The 27,186-nt window shown below is 39.2% G+C and overlaps 1 protein-coding gene across 2 annotated transcripts; it reads left to right on the forward strand.

Annotated features, from left to right (window-relative positions):
• Positions 1-545: 545 nt before the first annotated feature.
• Positions 546-27,186, forward strand: gkt (tyrosyl-DNA phosphodiesterase glaikit). Of its 2 annotated transcripts, XM_028315124.1 has the most exons (14): positions 546-689; positions 781-879; positions 2,380-2,524; positions 3,047-3,537; positions 4,368-4,480; positions 5,113-5,179; positions 6,997-7,228; positions 8,595-8,690; positions 9,262-9,432; positions 21,548-21,716; positions 23,029-23,131; positions 23,601-23,700; positions 24,795-25,005; positions 26,986-27,186. In XM_028315124.1, the coding sequence occupies exons 1-14, from the start codon at positions 653-655 to the stop codon at positions 27,106-27,108; spliced, it is 2,157 nt and encodes a 718-aa protein (XP_028170925.1). In that variant the 5' UTR covers positions 546-652; the 3' UTR covers positions 27,109-27,186. The 2 variants fall into 2 exon arrangements, with proteins under 2 accessions (XP_028170925.1, XP_028170924.1); XM_028315123.1 differs by lacking the exon at positions 4,368-4,480 and having other exon boundaries at positions 5,000-5,179.

Raw genomic sequence — 27,186 nt, forward strand, 5'->3', positions numbered from 1 at the left:
CACTCAACAAAAAACACCCACGAAAACAAAAAGTTTTTACGTTCGGATACATACACAATACAATCACGGTTTAATGCACATTTAAAAATGTCTGTAACAAGCGCGTACTGAGACGCGTGACAATTAATCTGCAAGTGAAGCTACATTAATACTACTTTACACATGAAAAAGTGAATAAAAAAGTTTTTTTTTTAAACAAACAGAATAATTTAATAATCATGTTGGTTACAGGTAGAAGTTTTGGACGTGTATCCAATCTCAATTCTTTGGTGGAGTGTACGTTCAAAGGATGAACAAAAACAAAATATCCATGAAGTGATTTCTGAAATTGAAACAACTTAATGAGTAACTAATTATACTTGATTACAAAATAAAAGAATTAATATAATAATGTGAATTTATACTGGTAAGATTGTTCATAAACTTAAATGTTTTAATTTATTTCATGTAAAAAAACTACGCATAGTTATGTACTTAGTTTTGGAACGTACATCCCAGATTTTTGACAGATCGTTAGCTAATGTCAAAAAAACTGTCAAACATACTCTCTAATCTGTGCTGTCAAACACGTTTTCCTCGTGGAAAATACGTAAACAACCGGATTTTAAAGTGAAATAACTCTAAAATCAAGAAAACAAATACTATTTTCAATATGAGTGTGCCCAGTAAGCGTACAACTGCAAGAACCGGTAATAAATATTTATAATTCGTAAAGAATTTAAAGAGATTTTTGTAGAGAAAGCAATACAATTATTACATGTTTTTCTTTTTACATTTTAGAAAGAATATCGCCTAAAAGACCGAAAAAAGAATGTAGCTACAAGGAGAACTGTTTCCGACGGAATCCTACCCATTTTATGGAATACTGCCATCCTCATTGTAAGTGTTACAATACATTTTCAAAATCAACCTTTTCACTTGTTTTGATATAAAAAAACCGCTTTAACTTCAATATTACTGCTTTTTAAAGTTAAAAGTACCTTTAAAACGAATGCTCAGTTATAATTTATTAGTTCTTATTTGAAGATGTGGGTAGTTATCAAAATTATTCCCTTTTAGTCTAAGAAAATTGCCCAATAAATTGAGTTCGGTTATAATTTTTTCCATTTAAACCAGACCAGATAGTAATCTTAATTTCAACATTTTGTATCGCATTGTATCTCATGTTGATAGCCCAGTAAATAAATATAATTTGGAATCTATGAATATAGGATTCTTATTGGAAAAATACTATACTCTCTATTTTGCGCTCACATGCTCATATGATTGTGATTTTTATTGTTAACTAGCTGTCCCAGCAAACTTTGTGCTGCCTATGTTCCTGAGAAATAAGAAAAATGTATGATTCCAATGGTGAAAGAATTTTCCATATCGGTCCAATAGTTTCGGAGCTTATTCAATAAAAACAAAAAATCAAATCTTTTCTGTTTAATAATAGTAGTGTAGGTGGATCGTAGTGTAGATTAGCACCTACCTATTCCTAATCCTATATAACTCCAAATATCAACTATCCAAACAATAGATTTGTGGGTTTGTATCCTTCAATGAAATCACTGCATCATTAACACTATTTCATTTCCATTTTATTTGATGTTAGAATATTTAACTGTGCAATCTGTTGAGAGACTTCATTTTGAATTCCCATTCATGGCCCTTGCCTTGTGGCCTTTCCACGGAACCCCAGGGTTCCGCGGACCACCATTCGGGAACCGCTGGTATAAGGCATGGGCGTACCCAGCTTCTGGCCTAGGGAAGGATAAGTCAATTTTTAGGTCAGATAGTGTGACTTGGCTCCTTCAAAACGACTTACAGGGGGGAGGCTTGACTTCCCTCCTGCATACGCCCATAGTAGAAAGTCCGATCTAAGTAACACGGGACTATTCCCACCTCTCGTTCCCACCGCTGCAACTCCTGTGTAGCCAGGATCTACAGTTTAGGCCAAGTTTGTCCCGGGGGAAAATTAAACAGATCTAAGTACCAGCTTAAGGCTTCCATAAACCAAACGCGGGTCAGAAGCAGTGCTGGTCAGTTTCAGCGCGGCAGTAGCCACACTGAAGGCAGCGCAGTTTCAAGCAGTTGCAACGCGGGTTGTCAAAAAATTCAATATGCGAAAACCGCTTTCAACGCGCTGCTACCGCCCTGCCTCCGGTTTGTTATGCTAATATGGCCGCCATGGCAATACAACAACGCGGGCCCGCGCTCGCGCCGCTTCTGACCGGCGCGGCGCGTAGCGGTTGGAGCGCGAGCCCGCGTTCAAATTTGGTGTGACACACTTCAAAGAGTTACAAGAAACTTCAACTTGCGCGGGCCCGCATTCAAACTGCGCTGCTACTGCCCCGCGTTTGGTCTGCCAAAGCCTTTACTGATTTTATTTTGCAGTAGAATCAATATTAGACGAGTACGATGGCTGCGGCAGATTCAACATACCAGACCATTACAGCAACCAGCGCGGAATGATGATGGAACAGCTGCAAATCATGCTGGACAAGAAAACGTATGAGCCTGGGAATAAGGCTGTTAGCAGGTGAATGTTTTTATTATTACCTACATATTAGTTTCTGGGTAATTTTATAAAAAAACTTAACCAATTGATGTGCCTGCCACTTTTTAATTGAATGGGAAATCAAATCTGTCTTTTTTTACTAGGTCTGCAAAACTGGTTTTACAAAGTTACATAATATGTATATTATATATAAAATAAACTTAGTTGGCATTGATGATGTAAAACCTTCTAGATGCAAATATCGCATGCTATGCTGTTGTAACTCCATACAAAAAAAAAGACACACATTTTGCCACTTGTCTAGGGGGGGCTGACGCATAAATTGTAAAATTGTATAAAAGTAGGACTGTACGTAGCGTGAGCAGGCCCCCTACTAAGTGGACCGACGATCTGGTAAAGGTCGCGGGAAGAGCTTGGATGCGGGCAGGGAAGGACTGTTCATTGTGGAAAACCTTGGAGGAGGCCTTTGTACAGCAGTGTACGTCATTTGGCTGAAACGAACGAACGAGGTAACCTTTATGCACAAAACTGTCTTTATTTCAGCTCCAGCACCATGCTACCATCACTACCCACACAAACAGCAGGGCCATCTACCTCAAGAGTAGCCTCACCACAGCCTGGACCAAGCGCACAGCCTGGACCAAGCTCACAGCCCGGTCCAAGTGCTCAGCCCGGTCCAAGCTGCCTTAGTAATGGCCACCGTCAACCGATCCCAAGTAGCATGACCCAAAACATGAACCAAGCTGGCCCAATCATGCCGAGCCCTGCAAAATTCGACGCATCACCGTACTATCATCAATACATTGGACCGCAATACAATTATTCGCTCCCAGGCCCCAATAATAATAACAATTCACCCAGCGGCCTTGCTATGCCTGGACCAAGTGCTTATAATAGACCTGAAAACCATACTAGTCCAATGGTTACAAGTTCTGCTACTACTACGTCGAATGTTAATGTTCAAATGAGTGCGAACGCTACATTGAGACCGGCAAAGAGGTTGACTGATGAAGAGTACGCGATGACTATTGACAGTAAGTTGTACTTTTTTATTTATATGCGACATTGACTAGGGGGCGTAGTGTGAGTTTCGTCAAACGCATTCGATATCGACAGCGTTAAAAATATATGAAGATTTTAGTTCTTTAAAGTTTCCGCTAGGGGCGCTGTACAATCGGTCAAACATTTAATGTCACTTTTTTACGCAGTCGATATTGAAAGATTACCGTTTGAAGTAAGTAAACACACTACGCAAATGCAAACTTTATAGAAAACGGCTTAGAACCATCATCATCAGCGTAGGCCAGTTTTTCTTCTTTTATTTTTGGCAACAACGTTTAGGAAAAATGATGGCGCTTACATGCCGCCATCTTGTTGTCGACCGTGTTTCGACAGATGGCGCTTGGGTGCCGCCATCTTGTCGCTAGCCTGCCGCCTCAAGATGGCTACCAAATACTGATCCAAGTGCCCCCCACTTGCTGTTTGACCCAGGTGGGGGGCCAAATCAGATCTTTTTAGGGACCTCGGTTCTTAGACACTTGCAATTAGCCCAATCTGTATCGTGACACCGCCATTTTGCCGCTAGCGTCACACCGCCATCTTGTTGATGACCGTGTTTTGACAGATGGCGTTAGCATGCCGCCATCTTGTTTTTAAGACTGTGTTTGACTACTATCTCTCTATAGATGACCCACGCTGAACTGTCCCGCCAAACTCAATGACAGGGGGGCGCTACCATCGTTCAACTATGTATATGGTTTCCAACATGGCAAAAATCTGAACCAGCGATCCGGCATTGACGGTGGCGCCCCACTGTCAATGTCATTGACAGGACAGTCCAGTATTTTGGAACTATATCTACCAGACTCCACCTACCGCCCCATGGTCGCTCCCGCGCGGTCCGCGGATGAGTTCCTGAAGGTAGTCCGGCCGCGCGGCAAGATGGCCGACAAACACGCCGCCAGCGCGCCCTACCATATCTTGTCCTAACCGTTTCTTTAATTTAGTTAGACAATGTATAACAGTTCGCGAGCGAGAAAGACCAAACGAAAGAGACTAACTAAACTCGTAGGTTCTATACAGCGTCGCTAGATGGCGTTAGCGTGCCGCCGCCATCTTGTTGACGACCGTGTTTTGAAAGAAGCGGCAAGATGGCCACTAAAGTCTGATCGAATCCTTCACACCACTGCTTCAGAATAATATGGGCTATGTACCGAGCCGCTAGGTGGCGCTAGCGTGACACTGCCATTTTGTTGACAACTGTGTTTTGACAAATAGCGCTAGCTGGTCGGATCCAGAGTACTTTAAGACCTAGGTGGGAGACCAAATCAGATCTTTTTAGAGACCTCCGTTCTTAGAAACTTGCAATTTTACTGTCATATTGTTGTTTTGACTACCGTCTGCGTAGCCGACAGATGGCGCTTATGTGCCGCCATCTTGTCCAAGACCGTGTTTTGACTTCCATCTGCGACATAATTCTCTATGTATTTTAAACAGACTCCACCTACCGCCCCATGGTCGCGCCCGGGCGGTCCGCGGACGAGTTCCTGAAGGTGGTCCGGCCGCGCGGCAACATGGCCGACAAACACGCCGCCAGCGCGCCTTATCACATCTTCTATACCGCCATAACGGACGCGAAAGAGACGCACGATCAGCCTTACTCTATCACTTTCTTGGGTAAGTCAAATTATGTTTTATTTATAAAGATAAATAGGGTTTAACCAAATTGACAGTAAGACAACCCAGGACCGAGCCGCCTGGAGCCGCATGACGCGGAGGGCCGACCCCAAATAAAATGGGAATGGGCCAGGCAAAGTAGTAATAAATACTAGCGGCCGCCCGCGACTTCGTACGCGTGGATCCCGTTTTACCCCCTTCATCTATCTTACGCGGTTTAGATTTTTTCATACAAATGTTTTTTCCCGCTAACTCCCGTTCCCGTGGGAATTTTGCAATATCCTGTTGTAACTAAGCTTTAAGTTTACTAAGATACCTGCATGCCAAATTTCAGGCGTCTAACTTATGCAGTTTAGATTTTTCATACAAAAGGTTTTTCCCGCTAATTCCCGTTCCCGTGGGAATTCCTAAGTATTCTATAACCTGCCCAGGAGTACGAAGAATAATTGTACCAAACGTTAAAATCCGTTGAGTAGTTTTTGTTTCTATAAGGAACATACAGACAGACAGACAGACAAAAATTTTACTGATTGCATTTTTGGCATCAGTATCGATCACTAATCACCCCCTGATAGTTATTTTGAAAATATATTTCATGTACAGAATTGACCTCTCTACAGATTTATTATAAGTATAGATAAATAGGTTTTGTCTGCGTGAGTTTCGATAAAGCCAATAACGCGAGTGTTCCCGTTTCGAAAACCGGAAAAAAGATATCTCATGTCCTTTCCTTGGACTGTAACTATTTCTATGTATATCAAAGTTCATCTAAATTGGTTCAGGAGTTTCAAGGATGTAGCACGCTTTTCAACCCGGATAGGGATCGTAACCGTATCAACTCGAGGCGGTTAGTATTTTTTGTGTGAAACTACATTACATGCACACCAGTTTGAAACCGGTTTGAAATGGTCGCGTCATGTGTGGTCTCTCAACGGAATCTATGGCAGAAACTTAGATGCAACTCAAAAGTAACTAGAAGTTGCAGTTTCGTTGCAATTGCGTTGCAGTTGACAGCGCGAGAAAGCGATACGGTTTTGATCCCTTTCCGAGTTGATAAGTCTGCTATGACCTTAGGCAAGCAGGCCTTCGCAATACAATATGTTTGTAGCTCAAAAAATAAAGATGCATATTTAAAATTTTATGTTTATAACTGTCTTTCTCACAACTATAGCTGAGGTACGGAAGGGTCTTCTTTATTACGTCAAATGTCAGCCTGACTTCTGATTTTTATGGCTCTTGCCATAAATGTCAAAATCACCCCTCCCGTGCCGCCCCCATGCCTCAAGCACTGTCTCGCAAGCGCTAGACATACAGGGTGACTTAGAAATCCTTGGCATCCTTTTAAAATAAGACTACTCATGATACATAGTACATTCTCCAAATATGAGACAAATCCAATGAGTTAAAATTACAATATTTAAAATCTTGTACTTGATTTGATCTTGTGGCATGTTATTTCGATGTATTAAGTGTTATTTTGCTACGTGTTATAAAGGCTAATGTGCTGTTGACTGTACAATAGTTTTAAACTCTATAAGTATAGTACTAATACAAATACATAGTAAAAAAATTACAAAATATCTCATTGGATGCGTCTCATATTTGGGGAATGCACTATGTATCATGAGAAGAGTCTTAGGAATATTAAAATGATGCCAACAATTTCAAAGTCAAAGTCGAAGTATTTATTTGCAAGAATAGGTACAATGGTTTAGGTGTTTTTAGGTAAAGTGCTACTATTCTGCTTAACAATATCAGCATGCAAAATTTCAAAGTCACCCTGTATAACAAAACATTTTTTCACCATTCCATTCCAGAACTCCTAGACTACAGTCTAGGCGAGCTAAAAGCCTCCCTTCAAATCAACTTCATGGTGGAACCGGGCTGGTTGCTAGCTCAATATTACTTCGCTGGGTTCAGTGCTAAGAGACTGACCATATTGTACGGCGACGAAAGCACTGGCAACGATATTCGCAGTTTGAGGGACAAGAAACCGCATATTGATACCCATTATGTGTCGATGCCGACCCCTTACGGGAAACACCACACGTGAGTAGAGAGATAAACGGTAGACAGTATACAGGTTGACAGATTGACAGTATACAGGTTGACAGATCGACAGTTTGACAGATTATCAGTAGCCAGATGACAGTCGACAGATTGACTTCGACACAGAAGTTGACAGACTGACATTAGAAAAGTTGACAGATTGACTGTAGCCAGATCGATGACAGATTGACAGTAAACAAGTTGACAGATTGAAACTAGCCAGATTGATGACAGATTGACAGTAAACAAGTTGACAGATTGAAACTAGCCAGATTGATGACAGAACGGCAGTAGACTGGTGGACAATAGACATACAACTATGAAAGACAGTAGCTGAGTGGAAAAGATAGTACCATCTAGGTTCAGCGCCAAGCGACTGACCATATTGTACGGTGACGAAAGCACTGGCAACGATATACGCACTCTGAGGGACAAGAAACCACACATCGATACGCATTATGTGTCGATGCCGACGCCCTATGGGAAGCACCATACGTGAGTTGACAGTAGACAAAATTATAAAGAAAAGGACAGTAAGTATATTGACAGTTGACAGATAGACAGATTGACAGTAGACAGGTTAACAGATTAAAAGTACACAGGTTAACAGATTGACAGTAGCCAGATTGATCACATCAGGCAGGCTCCTAGTAAGTTTGTTTTCAAACACTCTGTGCGCAAACATTTTCTTGAACGCATCAAGTCGTCTTGATCTCCCTTATTCTTTCCTTTTCTCCCTTATCCTCTCCTATCCTCCCTTACCTCTCTTCATCACATTGTTGTGTGTGCAATAAAGTCTTTAAATAAATAAATAAATTGATGGTAGATATAGATGACCCACGCTGAACTGTCCCGCCAAACTCAATGACAGGGGGGCGCTACCATCGTTCAACTATATGGTTTCCAACATGGCAAAAATCTGAACCAGCGATCCGGTATTGACGGTGGCGCCCCACTGTCAATGTCATCGACAGGACAGTCCAGTATTTTGGAACTATAGACAGTAGACAAGTCGACAGATTGACATTGACACAGAAGTTGATAGACTGACACTAGAAAAGTTGACCGATTGACATTTGACATATTGACAGTAGACAGACAGTAGCCAGATTGACAGTTGATCGATTGACATTTGACATATTGACAGACAGACAGACAGTAGCCAGATTGACAGTAGACTGTTTAACAGTAGACAAACAGTAAATAGATAAACAGTAGACAGACAGTCAATAAATAGATAAGACAGTATCAACTGTCTGATAAAATTGGCAGAATAAACATCGAATGATTTGATTTGTAAAAATCAGCAGAACAGAATAATAGAGAGAGACCAGCCAGACTCATTTTATTAACCCGTTTGTTTCAGTAAGCTAATGCTGCTATGCTACGAGGACGGCTCGATACGGGTCGTGGTTTCCACAGCAAACCTATACATTGATGACTGGGAGAACAGAACGCAAGGGTGAGTTTTGATTTGAGTAACCTTACTCGAGAAAATTCTCTAGAGCAGCGTTTCTTAACCTGTGGTCCGCAAGCATATTTATGGGGGTCCGCAGTCTTATTTATGGACCATTTGTCAATCATAAATAACTACCACTAAAAGTCTCGTAGTCGCTTCGCACGTGAGCCAAAATGAGTTTTATTAAAGGGGTCCATAAAATTGTGCTTGATTTCCTAAGGGGTTTGTGGACAAAAAAGGTTAAGAAACGCTGCTCTAGAGCAGGGATGTTATATATATCCGTAACCGTAACCGAAACTTTCGGATATCCGAAATAAAAACTTGCCTGATTTATTACAGTTAAAAGTGATTTTGACCGGTTGTGAGTTTTGACTGTAACATCTAACATGTAGGTATATTGATATTTTTTGAGTCATTTCCGGAAAATGTATACGTTCTCTAACCTTGGAGGTTTTGTGCTTAGCACTTGGCAGGCTAGCACCTACTCCGAAAACATTTTTTTTTAATTTTCCTAAGAAGTAAATAATGTTTATTCTACTTTTCAATGCTTTTAACTTTTCCCCTATCTCCCCAGCCTATGGTTCAGCCCGAGCTGCCCCGAACTCCCCGAAGCGGCGATGCCTCACGACGGGGAATCCCCGACGATGTTCAAGAAGGCCCTCCTTCGGTACCTGAATCATTACCACTTGGCAAGCTTAGCGTATTACGTGGACAGGGTGAAGCGATGCGACTTCAGTCATATCAAGTAAGTTTTGGAAGAAAGATTTTTCATTTATTTACACAGCAAATCGTGTTTTTCTTTCCTTTCTTTTCCTATCTTTACCCATCTTTTTTATTTTCTTTTTTTTTATTATCCCCTGTTTTTTATTTCTTTTCTTTTCTTTTTATTTCTTTACTTTCTTTTCCTTTTCTTTTTTTTTTGTTTTGTTTCTTTTCTTTTTTATTTTCTTTTCTTTAATAAAACGAATGAGTTGCAGGTTGAGAATAGACAATCTTTATTTCTTTTTCATTAGCTATGGAACACTAGTACACATTTTTAACACTAGATGGCGCTAGTATGAAGTAGTTATTTAATTATTTTGATACTATTAAAAAACATAATATTTTAACAGCACCACTTATCAAAATAATCTAATATCTATTTTAATAACAATTAGCCAAAGTATTAAATAACTTAACTAAGACTTATATTGTATTCTTTAAACATTTTGAACACCTAATAATTTTACAAAATAGTTATGTTTGGCACCACTTAAACTTTTCGTTAATACATCAGCGGGCATCTCAGATGTTGACAGATGAACAATTTTTACAAGCTTATTAGAAACTGCTTCTCGTATAAAATGATACCGCACATCTATGTGCTTGGTTCGTTTGTGAAATAAAGGGTTTTCTGTCAACCTCTGGGCTCCCTGGTTATCATTGTAAATTACTACAGTATAGTTACAATCAACAATTTCTGATAAAAGACTTTTTAAATACATTGCCTCTTTACATGCCTCAGCAATGGCCATGTATTCGGCCTCAGTACTTGACAATGCCACTGTTTGTTGCTTCCTGCATTCATAGGATACTACACAACCTGATAATTTAAAACAAAATCCCGTATAAGACTTTCTATCTATAGTATTTGAAGCCCAATCGGCATCTACAAAACCTTCTAAATTACAATTGTCTTTAGAGAACTTCAAACCATAAGATTTAGTTTTTTGTAAATATTTTAGAATCCTTTTGGCATGATGCCAATGAACTGAATTAAAACAATTATTAAATTGGCTAAGATAGCTTACACTGTATGATATATCTGGACGTGTTAATACTGATAAATACATGAGATTTCCTATAAGTTGTTGGTAGGGAAACTGTTTATCAACACATTCTGCCTTATCTAATTTCAAATTGCATTCCATTGGAATGTCTTTAGTATTACAATTATTCATATAAAACTTTTTTAGAATTTTTTCTACAAATTGTTGTTGGTCAATTACAATACAATTGTTTTCATATTTTACTCGCATGCCCAAACACCTTTTTATTGGACCTAAGTCCTTAATTTTGAACTGTGACATAAGTTTCTCCTTCAAATCATTAGTCATAGTTTTATTATTAGAAAAAATGAAAAAATCATCAACAAATATTGCAATGATAATCTGCTCATCTTTACATTTTTTACTATATAAACATGGTTCTGAAACTGACTTTACATAATCCATTTCTAACAAAAAATCATTTATTCTGGAATTCCATGCCCTAGCCNTTCACTCTGGTTTCGCTTGCTCGGCTCGTGCGTTATGGTCGCAGTTCTAACTTAAGTTAAACCAATAAATTATGAATAGGACCAATTCGCTATATAGTGTGAGTCACGTTAAAGTGTACATATGAAAATAGATGAAACTAGACCTATTTTTATCGACAAAAAAGAGGTCAAAAATTTTTTGAGATTTTTTTATTTTTTTATAGATTTTTTTTTATTCCAATAACTTATTGTAAAGAAAACGTTATAACTTTTAAACTAAGCGGTATATCCTGATAGAATAAAAACAGTAATAATGACAAATAACAGGCGATACTAAAAAAATACATAAAATACACAAAAAATGCCAACAAATAATAAAAAATAATACTTTTTGAAAAAAATCTGCTTTTAAACTCGTGTTTTTTTGGTTATTTGATAAATTTCTCCAAAGAATGCCCCTATAACAGGTGGTTTTTATTACTTTGTATTATTCTCTATCATATTACCTTTGTAAAACCAAAAATCACATGTCTCTATCCCTATCACAACATTTGCTATGATCGTTTGAACAAAGGCCTGCCACAACATTATTCTCCGCTACAGATAGAGACAATTTTAATTGTAACTAAAATGCTTATTTTTATTTGAAATCTTTTGTTTTTATTTGAAATCTAACTTGTCTTTATCAAAATTACAAATCTAGAGCCATTTTCAGTTTCGTTGTTAACGAAACGTTGAATGGCGCGCCCGGAGAGGTTTAGTTCAAACGATCATTGCAAACGTTGTGATAGGGATAGAGACATGCGATTTTTGGTTTTACGAAGGTAATACGATAGAGAATAATACAAAGTAATAAAAACTACTGGTTATAGGGGCATTTTTTGAAGAAATTTATCAAATAACCAAAAGAACACGAATTTAAAAACAATTTTTTTTCAAAAAGTATCATTTTTTATTATTTGTTGGCCTTTTTTGTGTATTTTATGTATTTTTTTAGTATCGCCTGTTATTTATCATTATTAGTGTTTTTATTTTATCAGGATATACCGCTTAGTTTAAAAGTTATAACGTTTTATTTACAATAAGTTATTGGAATAAAAAAAAATTCTATAAAAAATTAAAAAAAAATCTCAAAAAAATTTTGACCTCTTTTTTGTCGATAAAATTAGGTCTAGTTTCATCTATTTTCATATGTACACTTTAACGTGACTCACACTTTATACCTAGTTCCTCAAGTATACGTGCTAATGCCAACAAACTTGAACTTGAGACAAGTAATATTATCGTCAAAGAAAGAAATCTAAACAAAAAAGATATGACTTTGAATAATAGTGTAAAAGATGGTTATGTTGAAAAAATATAGGAAAACAAATAAAAGTATATTAGATGTTTATTGCTATTGACATTATGAAGTTGGATGCTTCGGAATTATGAACATTAGAGACAAAGTAGTTAGGAATTGTGATTGTTAGGATGAAAAATGTTAGGAAGAACATTTTCGGATTTCCAATTTTCGGAGTTGAAAATTTAGGTGAACTTTGGCGCACCCTTAGTATAGACTTGGGGCTACCCAAGTTAAGTACCTATACTTACAGACTTAGTGACACCTTCATGAAATAAATTCGAATAATTTTACAATGTCGCGACTAGCCTGCGTCATTCGCTGCATCAGTCGAACATTTTTTTCTTGATGATGATGATGAAATACCTGATATCGAATGATGAAATACCTAACATTTGTTTAAAATATACTTCAGCCGTGGCCTATAAAGGCGTGAATCTGAGTCAAGAAAAAAGACGCACGATCCGGTCGTAACTATTCAAGTACCACGGATACATACTTCTATCAGGGATGGCAAAAACGTGATAAAAATAATTGTCGATAAATTCAATCTATCGATACTTCTATTCTCCATCGATTATGCGTTCGTTCGTTTCAGCCGAAAAACGTCTACTGCTGGACAAAGGCCTCCCCCAAGGATTTCCACAAAGATCGGTCCTGCGCTACTCGCATCCAGGCACCTTCCGCGACGAATATATGCGTAAAAAAAATTCAACTAGTATTTAAAATTCGCGTGGGATGAGCTTTGTGTTAAACTTTTATGGTCACTATCATAATTATTATTACTGACGGGGTTGCTACCATGTACCTTAATTTAGAGTTTCCGATATTTCAATTTCAAACTACGTTGGTCTAAAAATTAAGTTCCTTGATAGCTTTATTTCTCTATCGACCGATTGTGTTTATAAAATGTAACCTTGACATAGAAAAAAGTCTATTTGCTCCGCTAACGACAGCATTTTAACCTAGATTAGTATTAAAATGCTAAAATCATACGGAAGTAAGTTCGCAAATAAAATTAATAAACCACTGAAACATTTAATTCATTCCATTTAAAATTTCGACGCGTAAAATTCGGCAATATTTAAAACATATTGTATACTTTGTGTAAATTTTCCTCCAGCGATTAATCAACTGCGTAACAGCCGCGTATCGTGCGTGGGGCCGTTCAACGTAAAGCTTCATTCACACTAAACTATTTTCAGCAGATACTACGACGAGTATAAGCAGGTCGTGGGTTCAATTGCCACCTGAGGCAATTTTATTTTATTTTTTCAAGTAGAAAAAAGTTTCTGTGACTGAAAAAAATAATTACTATGTGCAAGCTCACTGAAAGCCCTAATGGACGAGAAAATTCATACTAGGTATGGTCAACGAAACTCGTAATTCGATTGGACACGGAGGCGCATAGTGTTGTACACATCAACATAAATACAATTTTGCTACATAGTCTGAATGCCGCAACAATAAATTCAAATTAAACACATCACAAATATAGCGCCTGCCCTAACACCATTTTAGGAATGGTCCTACACAATTATGGAATTGTAACGACTGATTCTGGAGATGACGGAAACCCTTTCTTCCGGTGACTTGGCCCACTTTACACGATTTACTCACTGAAATTTTAATGAGGAAAACAAGAAACTCAAAAACGCAAATTACAGCCGGTAATTTAGTTTGAACGCGGCCTTATCGCTACAGTTTTATCGACTCGTGACGTCCCTACTTCAAGGGCAGACGTGCACAAAATTTTCATGGCCACCCTATCCACGGTACAGCTGATAACACTTTGTATTCATCGCTTCAGAAGTATAATAATTAATGTTGGTACAATTGCGCGTGAAATACGCCGGCACTCACTTAGTAACACGTGAAATACTTACGTAAATTTTGGGAGTATAAAAGGAGAGTTATGGAGATTTTATTCAATATTCTGTAAACTAAATCTAAAAGCTTTTTGCATAGATGTATTAGATAGCATGTGTGTTTAAAGCTGTCTCGATAAAATAAATAAGCTTTCGCCCGTATTCACAAACGATGCTTGCTAAAGTGAATCAGCAAATCGGACGCACAGCATTTATTTCGTTTCATTGAAAATCGATTAAGAACTTTATTCAGAGTCATTAATTTGTGTAATAGGTAATCGAAAGACCTTGCCCTTCTGCAAAGCTCGGAATAATATTGCTTTTCGGCCAATCAGATTGATTTCAGCTTGCAATGACCTTATCAAAGCACAAAGTGACTTTAGAATTCGTGTGGGCTTTTACTGATTGATTAATTCGTTGTAAGGGGATTATACAGCACACAAGATTTACTAAACTGCCACACGAAATACTCGTCGTTCGTTCGTTTCAGCCTAATGACGTCCACTGCTGGACAAAGGCCTCCCCCAAGGATATCCACATCGACCAGTCCTGCGCCGCCCGCATCCAGGCACCTTTCGCGACCTTCATCAGATCGTCGGTCCACCTCGTGGGGGCCAGCCCACGCTACGTCTTTCGGCCCATAGGTACTATAGATTATTGCTGAGTAAAGAGGTCTTTCCCAAATCAACTCACAAACAGCTTCGCATCAAGTCGCTGGCGAAATTTTATTCCAGCTAAATAATACTCGCTGAAGAAACTCTTTTCTTTAAGTGTAGACACAGTTTAAATGTATAAGTCCACTATTGCATGCCGTGGCAACCTATAATTAAGGCAGCACTCAGATTAAGTTAAATACGTTGTAAATATTGATTGTCTTCTAGTGTATGTCTTGTTGGTTGTCCTATTAAATAAATAAAAAATAAACTCTCCACACCTTACCACCATTACTTCCCATTCAACAAGACGTAAAAATCTTTCATGGAGTAAATTCAGTTTCAGATAATGATGTCATATTAACTAAAGCTGGTTATACAATAAATTAAAACCGAAATACGGACCTTGAAGAAAACTCACAATGTTTAAATCAATTCACGTTTCAATAAAATTCAGTGACACCTGAATTAATACAAAAGAAGTTATTTTAAGAACTTACTCATAATTCAACAATGCTATGAAAATTAAATTAAATTATAAATCGTTATTATAGATGTTGTGGAAACCTCCCTCTGAAATTTTATTGAATGATTAATGAGAATTTCCCATGTTCATAACTTAATGACTATTTCATTAAAATTATGTACCTAATTATACTTCGTATCTCTCCCGAAGATGATTATGTTTTACATGCAGCAGTACCTGGGATGATGCCGTCCTTATCACACTTTTAGAGAATATTTATTTAAAAATATAAGTTTTAAATATAATAAAGTACGTGTTTTGACTCCTCAGCACCGTAGTACATTCCGCGGTCCGCCATATTATTTCTTGTCATTACTTGTGTTGGTGTTCGTCCGACTCACACGTACTTTTTCAATAAAAATAACTTAGCGTAAAAATGGGTAAAAGGAAACGATTAAGTAATGGTGATGATAGTGATATGGTGAAAAGTTTGTTAAGAAACCTCGTATGTACATAGACAACGACAAATTATAGTTTTATCTGATGATGACGAACCAGAAAAAACATCTTTGTCTCCATCGTGCAGTCACTGCAGATTTGCAGACATACATACATACATATTTAAAACATTCAGGTAAGTTGTGAATCGTGAATTTTAAAATTTTTATGAAATAATGTGAATAATTTCTATTTTTTGTATTAAAAATGAATATTTTCAACTACCCTCCGTGGTAATACTTTGTGTCCCGACTTAATCTTGTGTGGATACTAAACTACACGTACAAAAATCGTGTTATACAAAATACATAAACATCCCATAACTTGATAACTGTTTTTGTCAAATTAAAAACGAAAATCCATAAATGTATAAGTCGAGATATTAATAAATACATGTTCTGACATACATTGATAAATCGAAATATAAATGTTTGTAAGAATAATATTAATTGGATATATCGTTATGTCAAATATTTATTGCCTAAATTAGAGATATTTACTTATGAACAAGAGCTGTATTTCAAGTATTTTTGGGTATTTCGAGTTGAGTTTTTTATACCAGTAGGGTATAAGGTAGAGGAAGCGCTTAAGCTAATAAAAAAAAAAAGTGCAGGTCGAGATGTCAAGTTATTCCCGCGCGGTACGGAAATAAGGGATTACTTAAACGATAAAGAGATCTCTGTCTTAAATTTATGCTCCTCCATCTTTCCCCATTGTAATGTTATGCATTTCATTTTGCAATAAAAATACCATAGTTATGACTCGATTGTCGTAATGAACGAACTTTGTAAACCTTGCAGGTTTGTACCGAACCCTCGGTGCGCGAGTCCGACTCGCACTTGGCCGGTTTTTTAAGTTTAAGTACACAATTACTTGGACAACTTAAAGAAGGAGGTGCCTGCATGTATACATTTTCTGTTAAAACACCATTTAAAAAGGCTGTAACTACATCTAGATGAGTTATTTCAAATTGAAGCTTTACACTTAATTCAAACAGAAGTCTAAGTGTAGAGTACCTTAGAACTGGTGAGTAAGTCTCGTTAAAATCTACTCCATGTTGCTGAGTGTAACCTTTTGCAACAAGTCTAGCTCTGTACCTGATACTGTCGTTGCTTTCTAGCTTTTTCTTGAACACCCATTTACATTGTACCACTCTATCTGCCTCCTCTTGGTTGACAATCTCCCATGCCTGGTTGTACTCAAACGCTTGAAGTTCATCAGACATAGCCTGCAGCCACTTGTCTTTCTCTGGACCATTGGTAGCTTCATGGTAAGTTATGTCTTCAGCCCAAGACTCTGGTTCATCTGAAACACAAAGATTAATAAAACCGTACCTTTGAGGAGGTTTTCTGATACGCTTTCCAACCAACTGAGGCTCTTCATTTTCAGATTGATCTTCTTCTGATAATGTCTGATAAGACTCTCCATCAGTTGAAGTTGTACTTTTTTCTGAATCACATACATAAGTAGGATCATCTTGATTTATCAATGTTGTTGAACTTTCTTCTGTAGAACTTTCCTCTCGCTCTGATTGCTGTTCATCAATCTGTCCTTCGTTTATTTCTATCTGAGTAGTTTCTGGTTCCATTATGATGACATCTCTGCTGGTAGATATTTTTCTAGTTTCTGGATTATACAATCTGTAACCTTTCACGTTCTCTGAGTAGCCCACCAATATGAATTGAACTGCTTTCTTGTCCCATTTCAATCTTTTAGTTTTAGGAACATGCATCATTACCTGGCTCCCAAATATTCTGACGTGACTGAGATCAGGTTTTTGTCCAGTCCATATTTCAATCGGTGTCTTTTGGTCCAAACCTGAAGCCGGCGATCTGTTTTTTAAGTATACAGCCGTATTAACTGCTTCGGCCCAAAAGCTTTTATCCAGTTTAGCTTCGAACAATAAACATCTTGCACGTTCAACTATGGTCCTGTTGAAACGCTCGCTGAGACCATTCTGCTCCGGAGTGTACGGATTCGTCTTCTGATGAATAATTCCATTATCTTTCAGATAATTTTCCATCATATCTGAGCAGAATTCCCCTCCATTGTCGGTTCTCAATATTTTTATCTTTGTTCCTTTCTGATTCTCAACCATTCTTTGAAATTCCTTGAAATACTGTAGAGTCTGATTCTTTTCTTTTAGAAAATATACAAATGCCATCCTGCTTGCATCATCGACAAACAATAGAAAATATCTTGCCTGTCCAATCGATCGAACCTCCATAGGTCCACACAGATCTGAGTGAACTACATCTAGCATTTCTGTACTTCTATGGTTTCGTAGTTGGAATGGCAAACGGCTCTGTTTCCCCTCACAACATACTTGGCAATTGGATTTTGTAATATCAGCCTTCACATCAAAAGATACTCCCTCTACAGCACCATTTTTCATCTTCTGCAAATCATTACTATTGATGTGTCCTAATCGTCTGTGCCACTGTTTTGCATCTGTAGTTTGAACTGCTGCCGCCAACACTTTCTCTGACTTCATTGTATTCAACTTATACACACCATTCTCCAAGTTAGCTATTCCAATAAGCTCATTCCGTTGATTATGTATATAGCAAACATCACTTTCGAAAGTAACTTTGTTTCCTCTTGCTATCAACTGGCTTACTGATAACAAGTTGGTGGTTAGGTTAGGTATATATAAAATGTTGTTTACCTTAATGTCAAACTGAGAATTATTTACAAGGGTAGTAATCTGTGTATCTCCGGCACAAACCACTGGCACAGTCATATTGTTTGCAACAGTAACTCTCTTCATATCGTGTACTTTTCTCACTTGCAATAAGTTTTCTTTACTTGATGTCATATGAGCACTAGCCCCTGAGTCGATATACCAGTCTTCCTTGTCAAATTCACTATTGAAAAATGCAGCACTGAATGCGTTTACTTGCTTTTCTTTCATTTCGGGACACTGGTTCTTGTAATGGCCAATTTTCTTGCACTTGTAGCATTTTATAACCTTTTTGACATTTGACGTATTTGACGTTTGTGGTTTCGCGCCTTTTGTGTAGTTATTTTGACCAACCTTACTTTTTTGCTTCGACCATAATGCAACTTCCGAGTCATGGTCACCGATCTCAGAACTCATATCAAGCAGTTTGGTTTTTATGACATCAGAGTTTATAGCTATGCCAGAATGTTCTATTGCCATAATCATCGGGGCAAACTTTTCTGGCAGCCCCGCCAACAGCAATGATCCGATCCATTCCTCATTAATTTCAAATCCTGTACCTTTTAGTCGTTGTGCAGTTTCCACTATTTGACTCACGTAATTTGTCATGGATTCACAGTTATCTAATCTGATGGATATTAGTGTTCGAAGCAGACTAATTTTTCTTGTGAATCCGCTGTCATCAAATAACCTCTGGAGTTTCTGCCACAGGTCCTTGACTTTGGTTTCATTTTTGATGTGTACATATAACTTGGGATCAATCGTCATGATGAGTTTTGCTTTCGCTTTTCTGTCTTCTGCATCATTTAAATCGACAGGAATGGCGTCGATGTCCATGCCTTCCAAGATGAGAAAATTTCTTGCCGCGAACGCCCAGTCATCATAGTTCTCCCGCCCTTTCAACTTCGGCACATTCAATAAATAACTTCCTGACGACATTATAACTTTATTTCTGATGCACGATACGATTTTACTGTAGCAATTTTATTAAACTTTTGCACTGGGCCCATAACCTAATAAAACGAATGAGTTGCAGGTTGAGAATAGACAATCTTTATTTCTTTTTCATTAGCTATGGAACACTAGTACACATTTTTAACACTAGATGGCGCTAGTATGTAGTAGTTATTTAATTATTTTGATAATATTAAAAAACATAATATTTTAACAGAATTGTGTAAAGCAATCGTAATCATTTGACAGTTCATAACGTACAATAAAGTCAGTTAAACAAAGCGTTTGGCAGAATAATCGTACGTTATGAACTGTCAAATGATAACAATTGCTTTACACAATTCCATCTCTGAAGTCTCGCTGTCGTTAGATGGCACAAATTTGGCCCCTTTGACTGTTTTTTACGAGATTGTAATAATATATAGAATCCATTATTGGCTGTAAGAACAAAAATACCTGTTTGTATTATTATTATAAAGAGCTGTGGTTTTCTGAATAAAGAAAAATAAATAAAAATAAAATAAAATTCTTTCCGTGCCGCTTCCATACCTCAAGCACTGAATCAGTTAAGCGCTAGACATAGGCTGGGTTGCACCATCTTACTTTGACTTTAACAAACGTCAAAAATCTGTCAAACTCCATACATAAAACACCGGTTATCGTTATAGTTACGGTCAAAGTTAGGTGGTGCAACTCAGCCTTATAGTTCTGATAATGTATTTCGTTTTCAATTTGCTGTTTAAAACATTAATTATATTCTGAAATATGCAATTCTATGGAGAATTTTTTACTAACTAAAATAAAAAAAAAAATCATACTTCGACTAAGCAAATTACAATTAACATACCTTTAATTTCCTAATTTGACTTCTTAACCTTTGAATGGTCAACTCGGCTTCACTCACTCGATTCTGAAATAAAAAAAGATAGTCAGTTAAAAATCCAGTAATATAATTTCTTTTTTTCCAGTTACCTCTAGACTACTCTCTGTGGAAAGTACTTACCGCAGCATTAACCACACCAGCTTCCAAGCTCTGAACGGCAGCGTCTAGCTGGAAGGCGTAGACACGGTCATGACGTCACGCAGGGCGCTGCCGTCTCACTCTAGACCTCTCTCTCTCACTCACTCTGTAGACTATGACTTACCGCAGCTCCGTCCACACCAGTTTCTAAGCTCTGAGCAGCCGCGTCCAACTGCGCCGCATACAAGGCGGCGCGCGTGGAGTCGAGCTCCAGCCGCAAGCTGCCGCGCTATAGATTACTCTCCTTCTCTCTCTCTGTCTCACTCAGTGTAGATTACTCACCGCAACAGAGTCCACACCGGCTTCCAAGCTCTGAGCGACAGCATCTAGCTTGAAAGCGTAGACACGGTCAAGACGTCACGCAGGGCGGTGCTTTAGCGAATGTCGCTGCATATAAAGCGACATGCAGCTTTGAAATGCGGCTCGGCTTAAGTCTAGACTACTCTCTGTAGAAAGTACTCATCGCAGCAGAGTCCACACCAGCTTCCAAGCTCTGAACGGCTGTATCTAGCTGGAAGGTGTAGACACGGTCATGACGTCACGCAGGGCGTCGCTGTAGGGACATACAGTGTGAGTCACGTTAAAGTGTACATATGAAAATAGATGAAACTAGACCTATTTTTATCGACAAAAAAGAGGTCAAAAAATTTTTGAGATTTTTTTTTAATTTTTTATAGATTTTTTTTTCTTCCAATTACTTATTGTAAAGAAAACGTAATAACTTTTAAACTAAGCGGTATATCCTGTTAAAATAAAAACAGTAATAATGCTAAATAACAGGCAATACTAAAAAATACATAAAATACACAAAAAATGNAAGTAGTTATTTAATTATTTTGATACTATTAAAAAACATAATATTTTAACATTCTTGTCCTTTCTTTTCCTTTCTTCCGAACAAGGCAGGTTATATGACCGCAATCGCACCTGATGTTAAGTGAGATGCAGTCTAGGATGGTAGTGATGGTACATACATTTTTATGAGTTTTTTTAGTGTTCGAGAAAGACAGCAGCATTCAACAAATTCCAGACCCTAGCTGTTCGCATTATAAAAGAGTTATCCCCTCTTTTTTTATTTCTTTTCCCTTTTTTTCCATCTTTTTTCTTTCATTATCTCACCTTATCTGATCTTATTCTAGCGTGTTCCTAGTCGCATCAGCGCCCGGGTCCCATTTCGACGTAGACTGGGGCATGACCCGCGTGGGGTCACTGTTGAGGCAACACTGTGCGGTCCCCGCCGCTGAAAACGACAAATGGCCGCTGCTGGCTCAAGCTAGCAGTATAGGCAGCTTCGGGAAAGAGCCCAAGGTAAATAGTCTCTATTTGAATTGAGTAAGGTCGAAAATTCTGTAGCAAAATAAGATTTCGTTGCGGAAGCTAGTAGCTGGAAGGTGAGCTGATCTTTATTCAAACTGCATAAGGTCTACATTTCACTAGCACTCTCTTCGAGGCTCACCACGATATATCATAACCATATGATGGGCTTTTTCGAACGAAGCAGTTGAGGTACTGGTGGCGCGTCCGGAAAAAAGTCGCTCACCATCCGAGGGTGCCCAAAGATCAAATCCCAAGAAAATTTCCAAAAATTGTTAGAATTTGTTGAAGAATTTGCTAAATTGAATGAAAGCGCCATCTGTTATTAAAAAACTAAAGGCAGCTTCGGGAAGGAGCCCAAGGTAGAATAGTCTCTATTACTTACGGGATACGGCTTAAAATTCCATATCAAATGTATCAAGAACTTCGGAAGGGATCCTAAGGTAAAATAGTCCTTAATGGTCACGGAATAAGGTCGAAAATTCTGTAGCAAGAATAATTTCTAAAGTTCTGTGACAAATGACACGCGAAAAACTAGCAATTCGGCGGCTTCAAGAAGGAGCTCAAGGTGTTTATTGTAATGGAATAAGGTCGTTATTTCAAATTCGAAGAGAATTTACAAAAATGTGAAAAATAGTGATAGTGAAGAATTTCCTATACGTTTAGCACTTTACTCGGTCAGTGCCTGAGTTATGGGAGCGACACGTGGTCTCTACTCCAGAACCTTGTTGCCCCATCGGCCGTCAGTTCTGCGTACTATGTTATCAGGTCGTCGGTCCACCTTGTGGGTGGTCCCGAGCTGCGTTTTCCGGTACGTGGCATCCACTCCAGAACCTTGCTGCCCCATCGGCCGTCAGTTCTGCGTACTATGTTATCAGGTCGTCGGTCCACCTTGTGGGTGGTCCCGAGCTGCGTTTTCCGGTACGTGGCATCCACTCTAGAACCTTGCTGCCCCATCGGCCGTCAGTTCTGCGTACTATGTGCCCTGCCCATTGCCACTTCAGCTTGCTAATACGTCGGGCTATGTCAGCGACTTAAGGTAGCGGGAAAGCGCTGGATGCAGGCCGCTACCAACCGTGCGATGTGGAAGTCATTGGGGGAGGCCTATGTTCAGCAGTGGACGTCCTATGGCTGAAATGATGATGATGTCAGCGACTTTAGTTCGTTTACGGATCTCCTCATTTCTGATTCAATGATGATGACGCAGGCCACTACCAAACATGGAAATCATTGGGGGAGGCCTATGTTCAGCAGTGGACGTCCTATGGCTGAGATGATGATGATGATGATATTTTATTGTTCACAGTTATGGCTGACTGGAGACTTCCTTCATCAGTTCACGAAGATAAAGAATCAGCCGCAAGCGCTGTCACCGCAGCCGGAATTGAAGCTTATCTACCCGTCTTTAGGTAGGATTTTGGTTGGCGAATAATATTCGAATTTCAAAGCTAATTTGTAACGTGTTGTACGTTCCATTCTCATTCCAGCTGATGTGCAATTTGGTATCGCAGTAAAATTCACGCGTAAACAACGGATTTATTCATTTTCCATTAAAAGTCCGAACACCTTATTTTTTAAAGTAAAATTACTAAAACACAGCAAATATTCGTGAAGCGTTTGAAATAAGTAGCATTCTGTATGCTTTTATGTAAAAGTATAGTTGCGCTCCGTTTACATTACAACTTCGTTTGAACTATCTGTCAAAACGACACCGCGATACGGATTTGTCAAAACAGCTGATGTTCGTTCGTCGTCCAGTTGCGTGGCAGTTGTAATTTTTTAGCACTATACGGGGCCCTTTTCTGTTCAAAATGAAGTCCGTCAGTGGACTTTTCCCGCATGACCTTATTATATTAAATTGATGCGTCCTTTTCACAGAAAACGTGCGACAATCGCACGACGACTTACTCGGCGGCGGGTGTTTGCCGTACGCCGCTAGCGCACACCAAAAGCAACTGTGGCTAAATAGTTTCCTATAGTGAGTATAATTAAGCTACATCCATACTCACGACTTCCGACGACATCATAAAGGTGACAGGAAAGCGCTGGACGCAGGCCGCTACCAACCGGGCAACATGGAAAGCATTGGGGGAGGCCTTTGTTCAGCAGTGGACGTCCTATGGCTGAGGTGATGATGATGATGACATCCATACTTAATTCATACAGTATCGTTCGTTTGTTAATTTCAGCCAAATGACGTCGAAAAGTCCTCGCTCACGGATTTTCACAACGACCTGAGGGTTTAGAGTGAGTTCACATCAAACGTCGTCACTAGTGAGCGCAGGGCCGTCTTTAACCTACTAGGGGCCCTGGGCACTTGACTCCCGGCGCACTGAAAAGGACGGGGCCCACTAAAACCTCCGCGGCGTCCCGTCATCGCCCAAGTGGGGGTGTCGCGAGTATCCGGCCGTAGCCTTAGACTTCCGCGACACCACCGGCGACAGCCCGCCTACACGGCGGACCCTACAAGCCTCCCTTGTGGGGAGCCGACGGGCCGACGGGAATGGCCCAAAACGCCAAGTCGTTCCCGTCAGACGGAGGTGGCAGGGGTGCCCCAGCACCCCCGGCCTGCTTATTATCTGGAGAAAGGACTTTTGTGCAGACGGGGGCCCCCTTGGTCGCGGGGCCCTGGGCACGTGCCCAAAGTGCCCAGTGGGAAAGAGGGGCCTGAGTGAGTGCGTAAATAATGTCATTAGCGCTTTTAAGAACTAAAATTTTCATATTTTTTTTAACGCGCTCACTAGTGAGGACGTTTGATGTAAACTCACTCTAAGCCCTCTGTTCTGCGCTGCCTGCATCCAGATGCTTCCCCCGACTTTCACCAGATCGTCGGTCCACCTAGTGGGAGGCCTGCCCACGATGTCTTCTAGTCTGTGGTCGCCACTCGAGAACTTTTCTGACCCAGCGACCATTAGTATTCTACAATTCATATTCTTCTCAGCACCAGCCCATATGTTGTCCCGAAGTATACGTAGGGCAAGCTATATTTGGGACGTGTATAAATGCCCTAAAAAGGGTCTATGTACTGAATAAACTATTTGAATTTATTTGATGTCTTTATTTCTTCACCAGCCAATGGAAAGCAACGCACACACACCGCAACAAAGCGATGCCTCACATAAAAAGCTACACACGGACCTCTCCGGACAACAAGCGCGCCGCGTACTACATACTGACGTCTGGGAACGTGAGCAAGGCCGCTTGGGGGTCCATTAACAAAGGAAACGCTGCGTTAAGGGTCATGAGCTATGAAGCTGGAGTGCTTTTCTTGCCTAAATTTGTTGTAAGTATTACATTTTTTGATAATGAATAATAGTGGGCCTAAAATAGTTCCTTGAGGTGCTCCTGTCTGAGGTAATACAGCTCAGGACCTAATATAGACCCTTGCGTAACACCTAAAACTACACACGGACCTCTCCGGACAACAAGCGGGCCGCGTACTACATACTGACGTCTGGGAACATGAGCAAAGCCGCTTGCAAAGCAAAGAGCAAAGTTATGAGGCTGGAGTGCTTTTCTTGCTTAAATTTGTTGTATTTCAATTTTTGTGTTATAATAGTGGGCCTAAAATAGTTCCTTGGGGTGCTCCTGATTGAAGTTAGCCTTGCGTTACACCTAAGGTTATAAATGGATTTTTCGATAAGAGTACGCTGAGAGTCATGAATTTTGGAGCTGGCGTGCTGCGTGCTTTTCGTACGCTTATTCACAAAGTGGATAGACGACCTCATAAAAGCAGCAGGAAGGCAGGAAGGGAAAGACACAGGCCATTACCAACCGGCTTATCTGGAAATCATTGGAGGAGGCCTATGTTCAGCAGTGGACGTCCTGTGGCTAAAATGATGATGAGAGTGATTTTCATTCCTACATTTGATTTGTTGTAGCGAGCCTAAAATAGCTCCTTGCGTAATACCAAACTTCCATTCGGGATATCAAAGTCCACAAGAGTAACTTAATTTTAATGTATAGTTAAAAATAATAGCGGGCCAAAAGTGACTCCCTGCGATGTCCCTTAAGATTAAGGTTATAAAGCTGAGGGCTTAACATAGAACCTTGCGGAACATCTTAGGATATCAAAGACATTAGGAATAAACATGCGAACATGCCTTTTTAAACCGTCTGGCCAGGGTGGGGGTGTAGACCAAATCCTTTATTTGCATCTGGTCAATAGGCTAGATGACAAAATTTCAATTATTTGTCCGTCAGACAGATAATTAGAAAATATTAGACTCATATTTTTTATTTTCTTTCATAATTAAATAATAACAGTGCTACATCGAGTTGAAATGGCGCGATACGTCACGCTTGAGTAGAATTTTTACTCAAAAGTGACGTCACGCGACATTTTAACTTAATATAATACTGTAATTATTCGATTATGGAAAAAATAAAAAATATGAGTCTAATATTTTCTAATTATCTGTCTGACGGACTAAATAGAATTTCGATTTCATTACCCAGTCATCATCCCTATTATTAATAGCCACGATAGCCGAGCGGTGAAGGGATTGGCCGACTCGAGATCCGAGGAACGCGGGTTCGAAACCCACCGCCGCTCGACTATTGTGGTGAGCCCACTCGTAACACAAGCTTATTTAGCTTACCACGAGGGGCTAACGGGACTATTAGTAATTTGTGCAATACCAGGCCTGTTCATCTCCGCGAGTTTACATCAAAAACAAAACACGCACGATGGCCCCCTACAGGATACTATTCGACAAGGCCTCACATACGAGCGAACATTGACTCATGCACGCGTATTCTTGTGTATGATAGAAGAAAAAAAAATGGTGTACTAAATACTGTGCAGTATTTAACTGCCTAAATAATAATAAAAACACAGAATGTACTTTTTTAAGTTGCCTCAAGACACTGAGAGGTACATAAGTAGTTAATATTATTCATGATAATTCATGGAAATACATGATTTAGTCATGTATTTCCTCCGCCATTTTCCGCAGTTTGGCACCTCACGTCACATCATTTTACCGAAGTCAGCCCTATAGCTTCGGCGCAGTGCCGATCACTGACGTTTGTCAACAAAATGGTGCTTAACTCTTGAGACAGGCTAAATTACACCATATTGTTAATGACATTGAGCATACATTTTTTTAAATACCTTCGCGAAGTAAAACTTCTGTACGTAGTAGTTATTCTGTGATAATACTGACTGCCTCGAGTTGATACGGCTACGATCCCTTTCCGGGTTGATAAATGTGCTACGTCCTTAAATAGATGGTGATGATGATTATACCTTTCTTTTCAGATCAATGAAGACTTCTTCCCCCTAGAGCCTGGTGCAAAAAACCGTCTTATCATCCCATACGACATCCCTCCTACTAAGTATACCAGCGATATGTCCCCATGGGTCTCTGATTACTTACGTTAAATGCTGAATAATGTCAGAGTAAATACAAATGAGTAGGTCATCTTCATAGAAACGCACCGAGCGCGGTTTGTATGTGAG

This window comes from Ostrinia furnacalis, unplaced genomic scaffold (assembly GCF_004193835.3).
Source record: "Ostrinia furnacalis isolate ACB-3 unplaced genomic scaffold, ASM419383v2 OfSCF4982, whole genome shotgun sequence".
NCBI classification, from domain to species: Eukaryota; Metazoa; Arthropoda; class Insecta; order Lepidoptera; family Crambidae; genus Ostrinia; species Ostrinia furnacalis.